General features: G+C 40.9%; 3 protein-coding genes across 4 annotated transcripts; 2 read left to right on the plus strand and 1 right to left on the minus strand.

Annotated features, from left to right (window-relative positions):
- Positions 1-91: 91 nt before the first annotated feature.
- Positions 92-2368, plus strand: LOC141913355 (uncharacterized). The gene has a single exon (XM_074804860.1). It carries the CDS (start codon positions 92-94, stop codon positions 2366-2368), a length of 2277 nt encoding a protein of 758 aa, XP_074660961.1.
- Positions 2369-7625: 5257 nt separating this feature from the next.
- Positions 7626-11418, plus strand: LOC141912559 (FGFR1 oncogene partner 2 homolog). Of its 2 annotated transcripts, none has more exons than XM_074803834.1 (4): positions 7626-7828; positions 8496-8641; positions 9522-9770; positions 10221-11417. In XM_074803834.1, exons 2-4 carry the CDS (start codon positions 8507-8509, stop codon positions 10506-10508), a joined length of 672 nt encoding a protein of 223 aa, XP_074659935.1. In that variant the 5' UTR covers positions 7626-7828; positions 8496-8506; the 3' UTR covers positions 10509-11417. The 2 variants fall into 2 exon arrangements, with proteins under 2 accessions (XP_074659935.1, XP_074659936.1); XM_074803835.1 differs by having other exon boundaries at positions 7700-7734; positions 10221-11418.
- Positions 11419-12955: 1537 nt separating this feature from the next.
- LOC141913106 (uncharacterized) lies at positions 12956-22371 on the minus strand. Its single transcript, XM_074804557.1, has 3 exons — positions 22274-22371; positions 21693-21769; positions 12956-17552 (listed from the first exon to the last, which is right to left on the minus strand). Exon 3 carries the CDS (start codon positions 17460-17462, stop codon positions 16440-16442), a length of 1023 nt encoding a protein of 340 aa, XP_074660658.1. The 5' UTR covers positions 17463-17552; positions 21693-21769; positions 22274-22371; the 3' UTR covers positions 12956-16439.
- Between the last annotated feature and the right edge of the window lie 180 nt (positions 22372-22551).

Genomic DNA, 22551 nt, shown 5'->3' on the forward strand with positions numbered 1-22551 from the left:
GTTATTTTTCTGCCTTTGGAGGATCTACAGTCCCAGGTCATTTTCCGTATGACATTTTGGTCCCTCGAGCCGAGGAAATAGAAACAGCAAGATGGACGAAGAAGATAAGAAAAAATTATACAACACGAGGAAAGGACATCGGAGTCACCTAACGAAATTATTTACGAGAGGAAGAGACGCGGTATCTCAGGAGCAAAGCGTGCAAGGTATGTCCGTCGTATCGATGATAAAGGAAAAAATTCAAATGATGACCGATTTAGATTCAAACTTATTAGAATTTTATTCGAAAGAAAAAGAAATTTGCGACTTTATCGCCGAGTCTGAAGATTATTTGTCGGAACGAAAAATTGATTTGTCAGTGTTGGAGCATTCCGTACAAGCTCTTACGATTAATGTTCCTTCAAACCGTGATTTTACAACTCGTCCGAAAAGATTAACGCTCGAAAAATTAAAATTGCCGACATTCTCAGGAAACCTCCTAGAATGGAAGTCATTCTGGGACTTATTTTGCGCAACAGTTGACGAGCAGTCGGATCTCTCGGGTATCGAAAAATTTAGTCATTTGATTACTCATTTGACAGGAGAAGCCAAAGAATGTCTTGAGGGCCTCCCGTTAACCGATGTGAATTATTTCGTTGCAAAAAAGTTATTGTGCGACCGATTCGGGCAAGCTCATAAAATCGCTGAGGTCTATATGACATCCTTGTTGAGTTTACCGGCACCCCGCTATGATCTAAAATCGTTAAGGTCATTTTACGATAAGTTAGAGAAATACATCAGGAGTTTAGATTCGATAGGGAAGCCTACTTCAAATTATGGCGCCATGTTAGTTCCGGTTCTGCGAACGAAATTACCATATGAAGTAAATTTGAGTATTTCTAAAGAGCATGGCAATAAAGACTGGGACCTCGACTCGTTGCGTACGGCTATAAAGAATGAAGTGTTAACTCTCGAGGCGTGTAACACTTTGAGTTGTTCGAATTCAACTCAAGCCAAAAGTTCAACCGTGACGTCGTTGATTTCGACCGTAGATCGCGTGAATTATAATAGACCGGTTAAACAACAACTACACCGTCCCAACAATTCGAACCGCGGTAAATGCGCGTATTGTTATTCTTCAAATCATTACGCGAACCAGTGCGAGATCATAACTGACCCTGAAATTCGCTTCAGTATGATCAGAAATGCGAATTTATGTTATAGTTGTTTAGGGAAACACCGTTCTCGAGATTGTGGTTCTCAACAGCGGTGTAAATCGTGCGGCGGCAAGCATCATTCGAGTTTGTGCAGTGCTTCTTTTTTCAGGCGATCTCAACCTAAGGGTGTGCGTGCACATTTGGTCAGTTGTGAGCGTAGCGTTGATGGTACTGCGCCTACACCTCAGTTAGTACCCGCGGCTCGCAATCCCACACCACAACAGCAGTCAACAATGAGTTTAATAAATGAATCCAATTCTTACGCAAAGTCAGAAACGTCTATAGAAAATGTTAACATTTCAGTAGCCGTTAATACGGTTCAAACGATTCCAGTTCATTTAAAAACTGCTGTTGGTAGGGTAACGGGACCCGAGGAACATACCTTCGCCAACATCCTTTTCGATGATGGATCGCAAAGATCATTTGTTACGGAAGAGTTAGCAAATCTTCTAAAATTACAGATTATCAAAAATGCAGATTTGAATTTGTGTACTTTTGGGGTAACTTCGACTACGAACAGGAAGGTCGATATTGTAGAGATTAACATAATATGTACAGATGGATCTACTTTAAAAGTCGAAGCAATAGTTGTACCGGCCATAACAAAACCATTACTTGTGCCTTCTGATATTGAAACAATTAATGAATTTAAAGGTCTTCAATTTGCACAACCCATACATTACGCTTCAGATCACATCGACATTTCTGTATTAATCGGAAGTGATTATTACTACAATTTTATTGAGACTGAAGGCACAATACGGTCGAGCGATGGTCCAGTAGCGGTTCCAACTAAACTCGGTTATGTTATAACTGGGCCGAGGAAAAATGGTAGTTCTAGTAATGTTAGCATGTTACATGTAGTATCGGAGCCTGATTCTTATAATCTTGGCCGATTCTGGTCGTTAGATATTTTAGGTATCACGCCTCCAGTCGACGAAACTTCCAATTTTTTAGAGGAATATCTAAATAGTTCTATTTCTAAAGAAGGAGGTATCTATCAGGCAAAACTCCCGTGGAGAGTGGGTTATGGTCCTTTACCATCAAATTACTCGGTAGCATACGGCCGTACAAGATCACTCGCTCGGCGCCTGTTTCAATCTTCGTTGTTAGAGAGTTATGACTCGAGTTGGAAGACATCTTACCGTGTGAAGAATAAAACCGTCAAATAATTTTCAATTGAAACTAACAATTCGTATGTACGAATAAATCGTTAAATTCATTCGTATCGAGCCGACTAGACATCTTATCCAAGGTATCTTATATATTTTGTTGCCTAAACTCTGATATTTCGTTGGGGTATGGATTTGATAGTTTGACAAAAATGTTTGATCAAATATGATAGTTTGATATGGATGAATCTGATATTTCTTTCTGGTAGAATATGATAGTTTGATACGTATAGAATATGATAGTTTGTATGGTAAGATATGATATTTTGTCTGGTTGAGTGAGTAGTCTGCAAGGTGACGGTTGAATATGAACTTTCAGTTTATAGATATTAAGAACGAGGATTGTCAGGCACCAAATAATGCTTTGACAAGTTTGTATATTATGCAGTTTTTGCTATCTTTATTCGAGTTTTTTTTTTCATTGGAGGAAAGCCGTTTTTTCTCTATAGAGACTATGTTATACATGTATTTAAAAAACGTCAGTCTAGAACTGAAGGTTATTTGAATTGACAAACGGATGAAGAAGGCGTAAACTTGTGAATATGTGTGAATATCATATAGCCAAGAATATAGTTTCAATGATAAGTGATATATATGTAATTGAGAGCAAAGTCTGATCGGTCGACGAAATGGCTTTAACTTCCATTCTTCATAACGGCACCAACCCAACTAATTTATACACAGCCGTTGTGCTTGCAGCAACTACGATTAACGAGACCTATCTCTGGTTTTACCTCGTATTCGCCAGTCTTTGTTATATCCTCGGATTCACCGGTAATCTTCTTATAGTAATAGTAATGCTGCAACGTAAACTATGGCGACGTTCTTTCAGTCGTATGTTCGTTCAACTAGCCGTCTGCGACACTTTGGTTCTTTTCTACGCTTATTTCTGTAAATACATCAACGTCATATCTTATACATTTCACGGAAAGAAATTACTGGTTAAACCTTCAACACGAATTCAGTGTATATTTTTTGAGTTTTTCCTATCATGTGGCCTTTCGACCAGTCCGTGGACGCTGGTCCTTATAGCAACTGAGCGAATGTGTGTGGTTTGTTTCCCGTTTAGAGGTCCTCGTTTCTGGAGCCCTAAAACTGCTTCTAAACTTTGCATTTCCGTAGTGTGTTTCGTATCGCTGGGCTATAGCTTTATACTTCTAGCTATCGATGTTAGTGACAACGGTTGTATCGTTACGAATGTACCCACATTCACCAAGCCTTTGCTAACGTCAATTCTTATCTCTATCGGCCCGTTTTTTTCGTTAGCCATCATGTCGTCAATCACTTCTATCACTTTATTCAGAAGAAAAGGCAACTCAGAAACAACCCGAGCATCGAAATACTCAAATCAGGTAACCATGTTAGTTCTGTTACTATGCATCTTCTTCATGGTTACAACATTCCCGACATCTTTATTTAGCCCTTTTATCTGGACAAATTCAGAATTAAAAAACATCTTCGCCGTTTTCAACGATATTATGATGGTAAATTATTCGTCTAATCTCTACTTGTATCTGATGACGGGAAAAGAAATCAGAATCGAATTGCGGAATTTAATCTTCGAAAGGAAATCGTCTTGACCAGCCACAAAATGTTGCCGTCCTTCGAATTTGACAATCGACTTATAAATCCAATTAGCAAACATGAAACCAGTCCAACTTTTAACCGTGCGGGGCATTAATTCCTAGATGTGCTGACGACAACGAAAAAGATTCCACTCGTCCATCGCTCTTAAACTTACTGTTAAACTTCTAGTTCTAATCAATGATAATTTATAGTATCGAAAGAGTGATTAATAATCAGAAAATACCGGCATTCAGAAACGATCCGCATCGGAATTCCAGTCGACAGACTATTTGGGTGCAGCTGTATTAACGTAATATTATGAAAGGAAGATCACATTCGTTCAATTTGCAAAAAAAAAGTTTTTTCGTAATATTGAAATTTTATACCTTGTTTATTACAAGCTCTCTACCAACACGATGCGTGTATCGTATTTTACCTCGATTCCTTTCCATTGACAATTCGTTAATGTCGTCTGGGGATGAAACTACGATTGCAAATGAACCCTTTGATTATCCTTCAAAAACAGCGATTCGTTTAATCGGTCAATCTGATTACCTCGCAACTACTGACCCTACTTTCAATCGGTCAATCTGATTACCATTACCATACTGACCCAATTTTCAACTGGTCAATCGGATTATCTTGCACATACTGACCCTATTTTCAACCGTTTAAGTTTATTGAAATTAGGAGATATTAACAAACTGCAACTAGCTTCCTTAATTTACAACTTCGTATGATCAAAACTTCCCACAGCCTTCTCCGATTACTGGAATTTCGGTCATCACATACACATTATCGAAACACCCGGACAATGGATAACTTACGATAATACCACATTGCAAAACTAACTTTAGACGATACACACTCTAAATATTTCTGGACCTTTTCTGTGGCATTCCAAAATCGATTCGTAAATTCCCCAGTCTACAAGGTATTTGAAAGAAAATATTTAAAATTCATCTAAGCTTCGTGATTATGTATAACCCACTTATACATTGATTTGTGATGTATCATTAATTCTATCTCTTTAGATTATTATTATGAACTTCCTTGTTGTATTTCAATGTTTGAATGAATGCCTTTAACTGCATATAATCTGAAAAAGTGCATCCTTATTACCCAGCGTTCCATATATGACCTCAATTAATTGTCAGAAAACTTGCAAGCTACATTCTGGCCATGGGTCATGCGCTTGACCTTTTGGGTCAAAGAGGTAATCTCAGTTTCATGGTGCGTCACCTAGTTATTTTTCTATCTAGAAAAGTATATTTCACATATCTTATTTGCAAATATTCTCTATTCCTATGTTATCCATTATAAAAGCGATTATAAATGTATGTCCACTTTGATACTGTTTTCCCTGTGTTTTGATGTTAACATTTTATTGCATATCATTTCCTATGTAACTTGTATATTATATGGAGCAATAAAATTAAAGTTCAAGTTATCTACCAACAAGGGTCATAGAACATAGGGCTTTTAGGCAGCACTGATACTCTTCAACACAGGTAATAACCCTTCAGCCCCACTATCAAAAGTTCTTGAATCTATGACCTGCTGATTGAGTCCATAATTGACTACATGGGTTCTTTAGGGTACTAATAATAATAGTGATAATAATAACAAGAGTATTCCATAATTATGGGATATACACTTTCGTTCCTAGATACCCCAACTATTTACTATGTTTTACTAAGTGGCTCGTCATTTCGTAGTATGCTCCAGCTAAGTGGTGATCTCGTAAAGGGTCCTCCGTACAACTGTATCTAATATTTTGCACTTCGCAGAATGAAGAACTAACGATACTTTGTAAATGATATTTTTTTCGAATTCTGAAAGCCGTTGTTTCACTATAGAGACTACTGCGGTGAAGACCTAAGTCCGAAACTGAAGGTCATTTGAATTGACGAACAGACGAAGAAGGCGTATACATTAACGTACATCATAAAGCCGCCGAGAATATAGTTACAATGATTAGTGATATGTAATTGAGAGTATAGTCTGATTGGTTGAGGAAATGGCTTCAACTTCCATTCCTCAGAACCGCACGAACCCTACTAATATATACACAGCCGTTGTACTGGCTGCAACTACGATTAACGAGACCTATCTCTGGTTTTACCTCGTATTCGCCAGTCTTTGTTATATCCTCGGATTCACCGGTAATCTTCTTATAGTAATAGTAATGCTGCAACGTAAATTATGGCGACGTTCTTTCAGTCGTATGTTCGTTCAACTAGCCGTCTGCGACACTTTGGTTCTCTTCTGCGCTTATTTCAGTAAATACGTCAACGTTATATCTTATACATTTCACGGTAAGAAATTACTGGTTAAACCTTCAACACGAATTCAATGTATATGTTTTGAGTTTTTTCTATCACTTGGCCTTTCGACTAGTCCGTGGACGTTGGTCATCATAGCTACCGAGCGAATGTGCGTGGTTTGTTTCCCGTTCAGAGGTCCTCGTTTCTGGAACCCTAATACTGCTTCAAAATTATGCATTTCCGTAGTGTGTTTCGTATCGCTGGGCTATAGCTATTTGTTTTTAGCTATCGATGTTAGTGACAACGGTTGTATCGTTACGAATGTACCCACATTCACCAAGCCTTTGCTAACGTCTATTCTTATCTCTATCGGCCCGTTTTTTTCGTTAGCCATCATGTCGTCAATCACTTCTATCACTTTATACAGAAGAAAAGGCAACTCAGAAACAACCCGAGCATCGAAATACTCAAACCAGGTAACCATGTTAGTTCTGTTACTATGCATCTTCTTCATGGTTACAACATTCCCGACATTTATATTTAGCCCTTTTGTCTGGACAAATTCAGAATTAAAAAACATCTTCGCCGTTTTCACCGATATTTTAATGATTAACTATTCGTCTAATCTCTACTTGTATCTGATGACAGGTAAAGAAATCAGAATCGAATTGCGGAATTTGATCTTCGAAAAGAAACCGCCATGAGCTAAAATGCTGCCGTCCCTGTAATATATACATGTTCGGCAGTGTTCATTTAACCTTTGTGCTGTATACACATCTCTCGAATGGATATGATTTATTTAATCAATTAGGAGATCTTTATCCGCATAACTAGACTATTAACTCTCCATCTTTCTTTCCCCGTGTCTAATTTATCCAATTAGGAAACATTAAAACTTACTTACAATCGTACGGAGAATTTAATCATAGATCTGCTGACGAAGACTATGAAAAAATTTCCTCTCGTTCATCGCCCTTGAACTATTAAACTTCAAGTGATAATTTAGTATCGAAAGAATGATAAGTAATCAGAAAATCGGTATTCAGAAATTACCGGCATCGGAATTTCAGTCAGCGCTACAGCATAAATCCATACTTATCCTGCCACACTCTATCCGGCGCCGGGAACGAAGAGGGTTAGATATTGAAATCGGAATCGAAGTGCATTATGTTCTATCCCATCAAAATCATCAAGTAAAACAAAATTTTGTTTCAAACGTTATAATCATATCAACGCTCAAGCTTTATCAAACACTCGCAGATATACTAATATTAGTTCTTACATAATACCGCCAATGTAATATATAGGGGCAGCACTTACCGCTTTAAGATTTGTCACCAATCTTCTTACTGCGGCACGCGAGTACACTGAATCGGATTTTCGACGCAGATTGTAAAGCCGATTCCGTGTTTTTATTGCGCTTATCGCGACCCCGACTCCCTTGCGTCCTTCATTTACTTCCGTGTTTCTGTCAATTTTTTTCCGATTTTCGGGTCGAATTTTCAATCGGGGAAGGAAATTAACCGAACTGAAGTAATTGGAACCAGCTCAACAGCAAAATTAATCAGATTTTAATCGACCACACAGCAGCAAAAACGACGACATTTAAACTCAGTTTAACTTAAAAGTAAAGAGAACAGCTGTAGCGTAGTAGATTATTGTAGACTTCTTCCTCATTCACTCCCGACACTCAGCTCAGTCTCAGGCCGGTTAACAAATTAATTCAGACTTACTACAGTACCAGAGAGTACACCTGTCCAACTTGAACTAGGCCTAGAGGGCTGGCTAAAGGCAATTGAATATGGGCTTTGATACTGGAAAAATAATTGATAATCCACTAGCGATTAGAACAGCTACAAAGACGTACTAAAACTTAAAGTCTATTTATTATCTATTGTCCACGATCTTTTTGGGATATTTCGCTTAATTTTCGATGTGCATACCTCAAATAGGTCTTAATCGAATCAGTAGAGTTGTGCAGTCCAGATAAATCATTTCCAAGATTTTTTGGAATGTTCGGGAATATTTCTCTTAATCTTTTGAACACATACCTCAAATTGGGCTTAATACGGCACAGCAATCCCGCTGATACATTCTGGCATTTCCGACAGAACGCTCATAAGCTGTCTTTGGGTACCCTTTTGATTATTTGATATGCCCTATTTTGGGGTGCACCCCTCTCTGAATCAGACCCTAGATCCGCCCCTGGTTTAGCTAGTGGATTACCAATTAACTATTTCCGGTATCAAAACCCATATTGAAGAGCCTGTGTTAATACGTCCATTTTCTCTCAGCGACTGTCGCGATGAGTTGCACGATTGAGAAGATTTTGAACGACGCTAAACTTCTGGTGAACAGATTGAAGGATCACGATAATGCCGCCGACAGCCTCATCATACAGGCTCAGACATTGAACAAGAGGGTCGACGCTATGAAACAGGTAGATAATAATAGACGCCTACAGATTTTACACTTCAGTCAATAGACCTGGCATTTAAAATTGAAGCGAGAAATTGATTTACTTTTTTGATCTTAAAATAGGGATTGACCCTGTTATTTATTTGATTGGTAGATTTCGTTTAATTTTCTGTTTCGGTGTCCCTTACAAATTAATTTCTTTTATTTAAATTAGTTTAAAAGAATGTGGATATTTTGCCGATGCGGCATCATTTTAGTAAACGCTATTTCGACCGACTCCTACAGCCGACTCCGCTCGAGTCGGATCATTTGAGAGCGTAAAAATGTGTCCGACATGAGTAATATCTGAGTTGGGTGTATGTATTTCTTAAATAGTGTCATAAAAAATTTGCTGACATTGGAAGTTTTCCAATTGATGCTATCGAATGAAACACTCTCGCTCCAGCATCAACCTTCTTTGGGGTTTCACCCATCCTCCCTCTGCAGGGACTCGAACCTGATGGTATCGCTACACTCAGCCACGGCACGAACCCCTGCATCAGTAGACCGGGTGCGCAGTTATATGCGCAGCTATCCGAACGAAAACTGGCGGCACCAATCAGATTGCTCGTTGTATAATCGTTTCAAGGAAGAACTATAAATGGGAAAACCCGGGCTAGAATAAAACGGGATTTCTGATTGGCTAAAAATCACATCATCTGAACTGCGCATGTATCTGAGCACACGGTTGATTATGGCAGGGTTTCGTGCCTTGGCAATCTCGATGCCATCAGGTTCGAATCTCTGCCGGGGGAGGATGGGTTTCACCATTTTCAGTTGTTTGGGGGTTAACCACTTATGAAGTAGACTTTCTTAATGAAAATAGATTGCAGTAATCTTTCTCTATTTTGTATCTCTTTCAGTACGAAGAGGATCTGAACGAACTGAACGAGATCGCGCGTCACAAACCGCGCGCGCAGCTCGTGCTCGGCATCGCGCAGGAAAACCGACAAATACGCGAACTACAACAGGAGAACAAAGAGTTGCGAATGTCGCTGGAGGAACATCAATCGGCGCTCGAGTTGATCATGAGTAAATACCGCGAGCAGATTCTGAAATTATTGACGGCGAATAAGATGGATATGTCAGTCATGAATAACGACACGACTCCGGTAAGTTATTCCGCTTGCCTCGGATCTTATCGCTGGACCGATAGAGGCAGATGAATTTTAGGCCTTTCATAGCGATTATGGGTCATCATTAACTGAATTGGATTTGTAAAAATATTTAAAAATTGCAGCAAGCAGAGTCTACTGAAATTTGTTGTGATTCTAGTTCTACAGGGCCGGAATTACTCGGAATTTGCATTTGCATCTTTTAGGATGTATTTCTTCAAAAATGCCTAAACACAGAGGATATTGCCCTGAGTGGCCTTTGATAGGCTGCTTAATCCGAGAAATACCTTTTCTTTTCTTTGGACCCCGCCCTTCCAATCTCTCTAGATCCTCGACGTGTTATTTCGGATCCTACCCAATTAATTCATCTCTAGGAATAAAAATTCAGTATATACAACTCGTGGATGAGCAGAAACGTTAAACTGCGTTCTCGATCTTACGTTCCAGGAGATTCGTGAAAAAATCGACAAGATCTGCGAAATGGCGGCCGTCATGCAGAAAGCAGTCGCGATCGATGACAAAGTCTGCGGCGAAGACAAAGAACAAATCATACGTTTACAAATCGAAAACAAAGGACTGCGCGAGCTTTTGGAAATCAGCGCGACGATGGGCCGGTCGTTGCAGAAACCGGAGATGCACGAAGAAGAAGCGCAGACGGATATCGACGACGGCGCTTCGGCGGAAGATCTCAATAATACGGTGATCGAAGTATCGTCGGCGTCGAAATCTTCGTAGTCGACTGCGCCTTGTGTCGGGGAGCATCGTGAGTCGGGTTTACGAGTATGGATCAGTGTTGCAGCTGTTTCAGGCCCTTCCAGAAGCCTCCTAATACAAAGCCCCGATGATGTTACATTTTAGTAATTTTATCTAAAGACTTCCAGAAAACGTAATTGAAGTGAGATCCTATCTACTAATACCAGTAGACAATTCGCTCGGTAATAATCTATCTCAGTCATAGGGACGTTTAGTACGTACAGTTGACTCATGTGCCGATAAATGAATATTCATAAGTTACAAGCCATTAGATTATCTCTGACGCGAGCGAATCAGAATGATGATAGGTCGTTGATTAACATCGCATGATGTATTGCAGTAGGAATTTTGTTTGGGCACGGGACAATAATCCGAGAAAATTGGCTCTGGCAAGCGGAGTCTACAGGACTCAGTTCTTCAGTTGTTGGTTTGGTTTAACGTACATAAGAGTTTAAATTCAGTTGATTTCCAATGTTTCCGACTCAAGAGTCAACCGATACGGACCCGTAGCGTGGGGGTTCATTCTCCCACAAAAAAATTGGTTCCGCTCATTGTTCCTCGCATAACGGGCTTGCAACAATGCTGAACTGGCTCCTGTAGTGATGTTCGATGAGCGAAAGGCTCTTATAGTGCTGTTACAATGCATGTCAATGAAGTACTGTGGATTACTGTACATATGTAATTATAAAAAGAACTGTGTTCAGATTCTGTGGTTCATCTGTATGTGAACAGAGTGTGTTTCAGACATGAGCAAAATTCAGAATGGGATATTATTGAATACACAATATTACGTAATATCTTCAAAATATGCGTTTTCCTCATTCACAATCATTGTATATAAATATGTTATTACTGTGTATGTATTAGCCTATGTGGCTAACGTAATTGCATCAATAAGTTATGAATAAATTAAATGTTTCTTTTGGAATCCGTGAATTGTTTTAATTCCCTGGTGAATTGTCTATAGCAGTAACTGTGTATCAGTCAGCTCTCCCTGGAGAGAAGTGATATTGGTATCATCACTCCTAGCCTATATCTGTAACTGTGTATCAGTCATCTCTCCCTGGAGAGAAGTGACATTGGTGTTGTTACCCCTAGCCTATATTTGTATCTGTGTATCAGTCATCTCTCCCTGGAGAGAAGTGACATTGGTGTTGTTACCCTTAGTCAATATCTGTAACTGTGTATCAGTCATCTCTCCCTGGAGAGAAGTGACATTGGTGTTGTTACCCTTAGTCAATATCTGTAACTGTGTATCAGTCATCTCTCCCTGGAGAGAAGTGACATTGGTGTTGTTACCCTTAGTCAATATCTGTAACTGTGTATCAGTCATCTAACCCTGGAGAGAAGTGACATTGGTGTTGTTACCCCTAGCCTATATTTGTATCTGTGTATCAGTCATCTCTACCTGAAGAGAAGTGACATTGGTGTTGTTACCCTTAGTCAATATCTGTAACTGTGTATCAGTCATCTCTCCCTGGAGAGAAGTGACATTGGTGTTGTTACCCTTAGTCAATATCTGTAACTGTGTATCAGTCATCTCTCCCTGGAGAGAAGTGACATTTGTATTATATCCCCTAGACTATATCCCTGTGTATCAGTCATCTCTCCCTGGAGAGAAGTGACATTGGTGTTGTTACCCTTAGTCAATATCTGTAACTGTGTATCAGTCATCTCTCCCTGGAGAGAAGTGACATTGGTGTTGTTACCCTTAGTCAATATCTGTAACTGTGTATCAGTCATCTCTCCCTGGAGAGAAGTGACATTTGTATTATATCCCCTAGACTATATCCCTGTGTAGGCTATCAGTCATCTCTGCGGTGAGAAGTGATATTGGTATTAATACCCCTAGCCTATATCTGTTACTGTGTATCAGTCATCTCCCTGGTGAGACCCCTAGACATCGGTATCGTTGCCCCTAGACTAATCGCTATATCTGGAACTGTGTATCAGTCATTTCTCTGTTCGTGGGCTAGAAGTCAAATTAGATTCAGGATCGATCAAAGCGTCTACCAAAGGTTATAGAAAAGCTGAACTGTAGATTGTTTCGTGGGGGTCTCAGAAAGTTGGATAGTCTTGGGGGCGGATCAAGGGGCATGTTGTGATCATGTTGACCGAATAAAAAGGGCATATATTCTTAATTTAGGATGGAAAGGCATATCAGAAAAATTTTTGAAATTTTACTAGAAAAGTCAAGAAGTTGGTATATATTTAGGAAAAATATCTATTGTGTATCTCAGGTGGTTACAACGGCAAATTTTGATACAGAGAAACGGTCCTGAGTCTTGTTGCCAAATTTACATTTGGAGGCACCGAATACATAGCGGTACATTTACTTCCTTCAGAGATTTGCGACAGATTCTCTCCTGCAGCATAGTACAAACAGCCATCGAAATGAGAGACAATTCATTAAAGATTTACATGCATTTTATTTGCTATTTAGTACATAATATATATGAGTATGTTAACACTGCTTTAATATCAATACATATTCGAACCATGATTCTCGAGAAAAATATCTCTGCAAATGGTTAAAATAAAGAACTGTTCATGAAAGCGATAAACACAATTTTCATTCTACAAAACGCGGTTAGTTCGAAAATAAAAAATAGAGAGATTTTCATCGATAGATAAACGTATCAACAGTACAAAAATAAAATGCAATTTCTTCCGAGATTTCAATCCAGTTCGATCTGACAATGAGTGATTTCCACAATGTAGCAAACATTTATACCCTTTTAGTAATTGTAAAGACAGTAATTAGCCTACACAGTTGCGAATGATTCAACAGCAAATTTGATACATTCATTCATAAGTGCTCTGTAAATAATAGTGAGCTGAATTCAACTGATTGGTTTAAAGCTTGATGTAGATTTTTCTACAAGCTTCAGTGTATAACGGTTTATTCTAGCTGTTCGAATCTGCCTTGATTGAAGTCTGTATAGAATAACAGCATTTCACAGGATTTGACCCGATAACCGACTTGAGAATCACTAAGTAATTGAAGGATTTTCTAAATACATTGAACGGTTTTACAGCGCAAGACAGCATCTACTGGTCAAAGTACAAGTTCATCATTTGATATCATCACATTTCCCTTTAATCCGTGTTAATCATTTAAATACACTTGATTTTAAAGTTTTCAATCACTAGACCGTCCTTTAAACGGCAGAGGCTATGACACGGTCATATACACGATTCAATAACAAATGCCCCAGTTGTACATTACATAAATACAAAATAACAGCATCATTGATATACCCAGGGCTGCCAACCTCTGAAACGTGCTGTCAAGTGACAGATTGATTTTTTTTCAGTAAAATTGCATTGAAACATGATGAAAGAAAATGTTCAGATTAATCAGTAATCAACAGTAAAATCCCCAGCAACATCTTTCATATTTCTGTATCCATCAAACAAATCAAATCAGTATTTCTCGTCATAGAATAGTAACAAATACTGAAAATCAGGAACCGTTGGCAGCTCTGTATACTGACCGAGACTGTTTTAAATACACGCACCCTACATACAGATTGAATCATACGTCGAGTTGATATAAATAGTATAACATGATGCCCAGCAAAGACTTGGATTTAACTACATTAACTACAAACATTATCCCTCTTGTTTGTACGAGAGAATTCGTGAAGTTGCGTTAAGAATGCTACACTTCATATCTTATTATAACGAAAACAATCACATCAGAGGTGGATCCAAACATTTTGAGTAGAGGGGTCGACTCAAGGCCAGTATTTTACCAGATATAATCTTATCTATATTTCAATGAAAAAAATGCATTCATAATTTAAATTTGTGCATCACCTACAGTAATTTCTGGCAGACGCCGAAACAGCAATCGATACAGATTTGAATTATTGTTAGTTTCATCATCGATATGATTGATATCACAATCAGAAAAGTTTCGAACACAGAGTACGGGGTCAAGATCCCCGAAACCCCTCTCAATGTCCGAGTAGTTCGGTCTCGGCTGCAACCACAGAATTTTAAAACAGAAAGATGAGATGAATGAGTTACATGTCATATATTCATCTATAATACATTCGATTAAGACGACGTTAACCCTTTCACGTACAGAGCGTATAGGACAAACTACAGAGCCATCTGGTGACTCGAATTGAACCTAATGTCGATATACATGTATATGTTGGCTGTAAGAACATGGAACAAATATACGTCCCTCATAAATAGCGAAACAACCGACTAATTTTACATAATACCGCTTATCTACGGTACATTATAAACTACAAACCAAGGCTAAGATACAAGTCATGGCTTACAAATAGATTTCAGGTTGATATTTCAGTAAAAATCTATGTTTTGGGCAGTGACTGAACTTCTGAGTCCATCAGTTGTAACTAACTTTCACTAATCAGATTCGGCGCACAGAATGAGTCGATTTAAAATTCAATGGCGAAGTACTTTGGAAAAACTTGCGAACTGAACATGCACCAGTAGCGTAAAGCATCAACCAATACTAAACATGCAAGACAAGGCAAACAACATCGAAGTCAAGTTTTAAAACCTTTTAGTTTTCATAAATGCTTCAAACAAACTCGGGTAGTATTATCACATTAAAAACCATCACCGCTAAGAGTTGCGTATAAATATCTTAAGTTAACTTATTTCTTATTTCTTTCAGTATAAATTTTCTAAGCATATATACCAGTATTCCATTGACACCTGAACATGAAATACACGAAATGGACACACAGGTACACACCGGCATAGGCATCACCAGAGGTCAGGATCTGATCGAAATCTGATGAAATTTTTTTCGCTGAAAACAGCTACTAAAATGCATCAAAATTCAATGATTTTCATAGTGGAGGCCACGACCCCAAAGTTCATATTTCTTCGAATATGAAATCATTAGATATTTGATGCCATTTCAAAAACTTCTGGTGACACCCATCGAGACCGGACATTCCATTTGCGATACTTTGACAATCTACCAGGTAACTGGTGAACAAATAAACACCCATTGAAGTGAATTCAACGATCAAATCATCGCAGCAGGGATTGACATATGCTTCAAGCATGCAGAGAATAGCGTATACAAAACAAACAAGCCAAACAACTCCGGTTAAAGCTTCTCTTAAACTAGGATTGAGGGATTCATCGATAGCGAAGTCAGTATTCTCCGTCATCGGAAGTTTATTCCGTCAGATTTTCTGGGTTTCTCGCCGTAAAATTGTATGATAGGAGCGGCAGACTGCGAATATTGGGCGGGGTAAAATACGGGTACACCACCTACGGGCACGGGTGTGGTGGAGGATGGCGAAAATAAAAATCAGTTTTACTGATGATGCCGGTTGTGTCGCAATGTTTGAATTCAATGTTTAAGCGCGCAGAGCTGGGAAAACTAATAGCGAGGATACGGCTTATCGAGTTCCAGTAACCAGGGTGCTACATATTCTACTGCAGACTGCACGACTGACCGATAAACTGAACGTTGCCAAATTCGTTCATTTCTAATCGACTTCGAACTGGATTCAATAGGTTAACTTTCCTAATCAATATAGTTTTCAATGATAACCGATTAACTTCAATTACGTAACAGAACGGTTGTTTGGATTTCAACCGAAATGTACAGGAACTGAGGAATCCTCACAGTGTTAACAAGCCCCGTGAATAATTTCTAAATGTAAATTTCATCAAAACATTAACAATTTCTTTATACTTGCTTGATGTCATTCGATGTACATTCAGTTTTAGGTTTAAAAACAGACATGAAATCTAAAATGTTACGTAAGAAGGTGATGTGAGTGCATTCCGTTAAAACAATATCTAAATTATAGAGTTAAAAATAACATCAGTCAGTAAACGACGTTATTCGGTAACAACGATGTTTAATAGGTAACAGGAAACGTAGGGTTAATATCGCTATCGGTATTACTGCGGTTTAGGCGGTATACCGTCTGATTGATTGTAGCCAGGCGGATAGTCGGGGTTATAAGCGGGAGGAGCCGCCGATAGTTCGGGGTACACGCCACCAGGAGGAGCCGCTTGTGGAGGATATTGGCCTGGGTAGGGATCGCCACCGTACGTGCCTGGTGGTGGTCCGTAACCAGCAGGTGGAGGCCCGGAATACTGCGCCGGGTAAGCCATATTTTGTTGTTGCGGGGGATATTGGACCCCGGGTTGGTGCTGCGGGGGATACTGAACCCCGGGTTGTTGCTGCGGGGGATAATGTATCCCAGGTTGTTGCTGTTGCGGGGGATACTGATACTGATACTGTATCGGGGCAGCTCCGACAGGCTGTTGTATAATGCGAACGGGCTGCGCGGTGTAAATGACACCCGTTTGCGGGGCTGATTGTCTCGTACAGCAGACCGCGCGGCAGCTGATAGCCGATTGAATGATCGGTACTACAAACATCAAAATACTGACGATCAGATTGATAGCGTGCATCGCCATACGCGCGCGGATCTGTGAGTCGCTCGACGGTTTCTGCCAAAATGTGTAGCACGACAGGTAACCGTGTCTGAGGTGGCCGTCCCAGTTTTCCATGCAGTACTTCGCGCGTGAGTCGATGCCGAGACCGACGCACGCGAATATGAACACCATGAAACCGGCGATCGACGCGAATATCGACATCACCAGCGTACCAACGATCGGACATGAGCGTTTCGACTTGGCCGCCTGCACGCCGAGACCGCCGGCGATGAAGAAAATCACCGACACCCAGAAGCCGAAACCGATCATGTACAACGCGGCACGCGTCGGGATCATGACGATACCGGTGATCAGTATGACGAAACCGCAGACGATCTGTAAAATACCGCATCGACGCGACGAATCGTGCGCGAAGCCGCGTCGTTGTCCATCAGGTGGCGCTGCTGCTGTCATCGGTTGAACGGTCGGTTGAACGGTTGGAACGTAAATGGGACCTTGCTGCGTATTGACTTGGGCCATCGTAAACTCGTGTCTAGACGTCGAGCATTAACAAACGACGCCGAACGACGACTTAAAAACGAACGCTTTTTTTTTACGGTAATTTCTTTTCTGAAATAAGCAAGAAATCGAAAGAAAACATTTAAAAAACGAAATACATTTTGGACGCAGAAAAAAAATCCAATTTCGATTTTCATCGTTTCAATTTTTTTTAAACCTGAAAATAAAAATACGGTGTCATCGTTAATGTTTTTTTTTTCGGTATTTTTTTTTTCGTTTATCTGGAAGAAACTAAAGATTAATAGATATCCGTATGAAAGATTGCCTGAAATGAGATTCGTTTGTCGCCGAAATATCATCGAAAAATAATTTCAATTCAATCAGAGGGAAGGAATGTACGTTTTGGAGCAGAAAAATGCAACATAATCAAAATATTATCGATAACGAATTCTACTGCGGCATGTTAGGATAGAGGAGCTCGCGACCGGCGATCAACGGCTGGTCGTCTTCGGCCGCGAAATCCCTCGCCTGCGCTTGCGGCGCTTTTTTAATCGGATTAGGTCTCGGGATGACGGGCGAGCCGGCGATCGGGCGCGACCTCGCGATCTGCGGGCTGTACGCGCCGCGCGTCACCTGAGGGGAACCGTTCGAGACCCCGCGTGTCGTCTTAGCGACGCGCGGACTCGGCAACGACGTTAAAACATTCGTCAGTTTGCCGTCGATGTAGCAATGGTCACCTTGGGAAACGGGTTTTATCCGATTGTTGTAGTTTTCGACTTTGAGGGCAAGCGATTCGTCTTTCGTCGCCACCGTATAGACGACGCGGTCCTGCGGCTGTTGGTGTATCCGACAGCAGACTGTACGACTGCTGACGACGACCTGGATAACGGACACGACGAACACGACGGAAGCTACGAGAACATTGATCAAATGCATGGCGATACCGGCGTCGGATTGCGCGTACAAGCTGGCGGCGCCGCCGACGAGGAAGGGTAGGAACACCAACACGACGATGAAACACGACACGACAGACAACACCAAACAGCCGATAATGCCGCACGTTCGCTTCTGGTGCGACGCGTGCACGCCGGCGCCTCCGGCGCCGATGAAGACCAACGCGGCGATCAGACCGACCGACGGCAACGCCGTCCACGTCGTCGCCATGATCACGATCGTCGTGATGATCACCGCGGCGCCGCTGATGATCTGCACGACGCCGCAGCGCCGCGCCGACACGTGCGAGTAACCGTAACGTTGACGACGGTGTTGTTGGTGTTGGTGCTGTTGTTTTTTCCACGGTAACGGTTGAACGGTCGGTGCATAAACTGGTGCCGTGTGCAAAACGACGATGTCGGCGTCCGTCATGATTTGCGTTTCAGCGCGAACAATCGCGCGATCGACTACATAGATTTTGTGTGCTGTTTAATGATTGGTGGTTTTGGTGGCGTCTGAAAAATTGGAAACAAACAATTTATACAATGAATAATGTTACGTATAGTAACAGTAAACTCAGCTGCAGTCCGATAACCTTTATTCTCGGAATGGTTGATCATATGCACACAAATGAGGGAAACAGGGAATAAAACATGTTTGATTTCGGAAAACATGTTTCTCGTTTCTCGTAAACGCGCATGATACAGGGAAACACTTGGAAACATGTTTCCATCTCCTGTTTCTCTTCATCGTGTGCATTGGGCCTAATGTACAGTCAAACCTGCTCAATTTGCATCAGTTCAATCCGGAAATTCATCTCATCCCGATATTGTTTACGGTTCATTTATACGTAATTACATGAAAAAATGAAGTTGGATTGAGATTTCTTAAATACCTCATAGATTAAATGAATCTCAACTGATCTGGATTAAACGGGTTCGACTTTATAATCCAATTCGGATATCACTCCTCACGCTCAAAAATATCAGACTCCAGCCGAGTCTACTGTACTTAGGCCTTCATTATGTTTCAGCATAGAACATTCGCCAATAGTAACATGTAACTAGTGAGCACTGAAAGGGTTCTAACCGAGTTCGTAAAACTGATATCCTGCGGAGAAATGTTTCGTATGAGTTCTCGCTCGAGTCAACGAATCCAAAATAGTTGAACCTAATTTCACGGCAAGCAAAAAATTATACACAAAGAGATAGATTAAAAAGAAACAAGAAAAATTGAATACGGATTCGACGCTTTCAAAAAAAGATTTACGTAAAATTTTGTTAAGTGTAGAATATTCTAAAATGTGAAGCATGTGGCAATAGATGGGAAACATCTGCTATAGTTTCAATGGTCTAAAAACGGGAGCCGTTGAAATACGTTATTCCAACTAGCGTTGTGCTGCGGTGCGCCGTGTGCATATCCAGCCTCCAGCCTCTTATTCCGACTAACGCATCATCTTCATGTAAGCAGATTCCACATTTTTCACTATTCTTAGGGTGAAATTCGATCTCGAGGTGACACCCGGATGTCCAGATAACGCTCATAGTTGAAGACGACTATATCCGATATAGATCAGAAATAGTATCATGTGGTAATCTGGACTAGCCTCAAATTCATGTAGCACACCTAAGTTCACTTCGATGGTATTTTGTTGTTTTTCAAGTCATCACAGCAACCGATTATGAAGTTGGGGGGGATTCGCATCAGTTGTCGCATTCAAGTGGTGATTGCGAGTGAATACGGAGGTGGAGGTGTATCCGGTGGTATATATTCATTCGTATCCGGCTGCTGTAAAATGGTGTTATCATCGACAGCTGTATCGCCGTTACTATCATCAACAGACGCGATCCGTAACGACTCCGAACACGACGACGGCTGACGGAGATTTTCTCGTCGCTGCGGGGATTCCGGGACGTTTCTCACGTTATCCCCGACGTCTCGTACATTAGTGTCCGGTTTGGGGAAACACTTCGCGGTGGTCGCGACGACGACGTACGCGGGAGGCCGATCGACGACGTCCGCCAATTCGAACTCGGACGACGCGACGACCGAAACGTCCGTCCGTCGACAAAACAGAGTTTGCGCGCACAACGAAGCCAACGCCAACGAAACTAAACACGGAATAAGAACCAACGCGGACACGACGCTTCTCAACGCGACGTCGCCGGCGGCGAATACGTACGAATGAGCGTAGAATATGACGAAGTGCAAACCGGCGAAAAACGATACGATCGCCGCGATCAGAGTTCCGTTGATCATACACGTCAGTTTGGTGCGTGTGGTTTGAACGGCGAACCCGCCCGTCGCGATGAACAACGCGCCCGATACGTAGCTGAATCCGTTTACGAACTCGACGCCGATCACGAGACCGACGATCAGTAGCGTAGACGTCGATATCGCGCCGCAAAATATCAGCAGAATTCCGGCGCGCCACACGTACGCGTCCGGGAAACCGGGTCGTCTGTCGCCGCGAGGCGGGCCTTCTCGCAGCGGCCCAGCGTACAACGGCGCCGAAACTCGTCTCGCCGGAAGAGCTTCCATTCCGTTTTGCTTTTTTTTGCGGTTGTTGCACCAGACGTAATTCTGAAATTACCATACAACTGAAAATTTCATAGCACCTGCGCGCAATTTCTCTAAAGAGGTATCGAGTTGAAGTCGGTTTATTAGCAGGATCCGAGATACAAGTGTCTAGATACGTAGCTTGCCCTCGACTGTTTTACGAAGAAAAATTAAAATTGTTTTTCGGATTAGTTTTGATCGTTACGACGTGATTATCAAAATGATTAGTTTTAGTGAGAGTGAATTTGTTATTGAAAAGAAAGTTTTCATTATTCCATTGTTGAAAATTGAAATTTCAAAAAATTGAATTGTCGAACATGCTACAATTCAATTCAATTCTCATCGACATATGATGTACCCAAGCATCAATCAATTAAACCCAGCATTTCTCAGGCCATACCTACTAGCAATGGAAATCATGAATACAGTTGATAGCTCTGAGATCAACTGATGGGATTGTGGCAGGCCTGAATAATGCTGGGAAGGTCCACAGGATGAGACAATCTTGAAAAGCACCCGTTTTGTATCCCTGACACGCGGGAGATCAGAAGAGGCTCGATACACGAACCAGAGGGCAGGCAGTTCTAGCACCAGACAATCTCTAAGTCATATTCGGTGCATCAATAGGGCTTTAGGCTGATTCAGGATTGAGTTGAATGTGTGCTTTTTGAGTTCATAGCTTCTGAACTGTATTTGTCCCCGAATAACTCAGCCACTGCAATGAACTCTCCCTTTGCAGTCAGTTTGAAAATACATTACCTCAGCCTTATGAGTAGTCGTGGAGTTGAAGGTCTACCACAGCTTCATCTGACAAACTCATAGGTGAAGGCCTAGTACTGAAACAGAAAAATGCAGAAAAATTGTTACAGTAAAAACTAGACAAGATATCAAGAGCGGGAATATTTTCTAAATAACAGGGGTGGGAAGCAATTTTTCATTGCTGCGGCCAAATACCAATTTTGGACAGGTTCTAAATATTGCCGCGGCAAATTTACTTAATTTCTTCAAGAAAAAAGATGTCATTCACTTCAGTAAATTATTGCCGCGACTTCCAACGCCACTGAATTAAGTGTTGAACAGACTTTTGATCAATAGTATGTCACATGCGTGAGGTGGGGGGTCAGGTTGATGACTTTACTGTAGCTTAGTTATAGACTAGACCGCTGTCAAGTTAAGCTAGGCTGATTTTCCTGCCTCCTGCTGTCATGATGGGTGGAGTCAGAAGAGTACCGCGTAAAAAACCACTCAACACTCACAGTGACGTCGTCAGTCTGGTTTATAAATAAATACTGACTCTGACTGACGAGACGACGAGAAAAAAATATGCCTTGCCTACTTACGTTAGGATTGTGTATTTTTCTAATCGTAAATCAGTGCCAGGCCTTTCTGAATGGTTCTGTATGCTGGATATCTATTCAGAGACGAAGATTGACGGTTCAGATTTGTTTTGAAGCGAGAGTTCAGGCCGGGATTCTCGATCGTACGAGGAACGACCGACGCGGATAACGAATAAATTACACAATTTCTAATTCAGTTATCGATGAAATGGTCTTCATTTCATGATTTTTTATTATCTTATCATTCGAAATAAACATTTCTGTGGTCATAAGTGAATATT

This window comes from Tubulanus polymorphus, chromosome 11, assembly GCF_964204645.1.
Source record: "Tubulanus polymorphus chromosome 11, tnTubPoly1.2, whole genome shotgun sequence".
Taxonomy (NCBI): domain Eukaryota; kingdom Metazoa; phylum Nemertea; class Palaeonemertea; order Tubulaniformes; family Tubulanidae; genus Tubulanus; species Tubulanus polymorphus.

Bases quoted from the DNA above. Each gene is read 5' to 3' on its own strand.
- LOC141913355 (XM_074804860.1), top strand. From the start codon at position 92: ATGGACGAAGAAGATAAGAAAAAATTATACAACACGAGGAAAGGACAT.
- LOC141912559 (XM_074803834.1), top strand. From the start codon at position 8,507: ATGAGTTGCACGATTGAGAAGATTTTGAACGACGCTAAACTTCTGGTG. The intron at 8,642-9,521 runs GTAGATAATAAT...TATCTCTTTCAG, and splicing joins GGGTCGACGCTATGAAACAG to TACGAAGAGGATCTGAACGA. The intron at 9,771-10,220 runs GTAAGTTATTCC...CTTACGTTCCAG, and splicing joins TGAATAACGACACGACTCCG to GAGATTCGTGAAAAAATCGA.
- LOC141913106 (XM_074804557.1), bottom strand. From the start codon at position 17,462: ATGGCCCAAGTCAATACGCAGCAAGGTCCCATTTACGTTCCAACCGTT.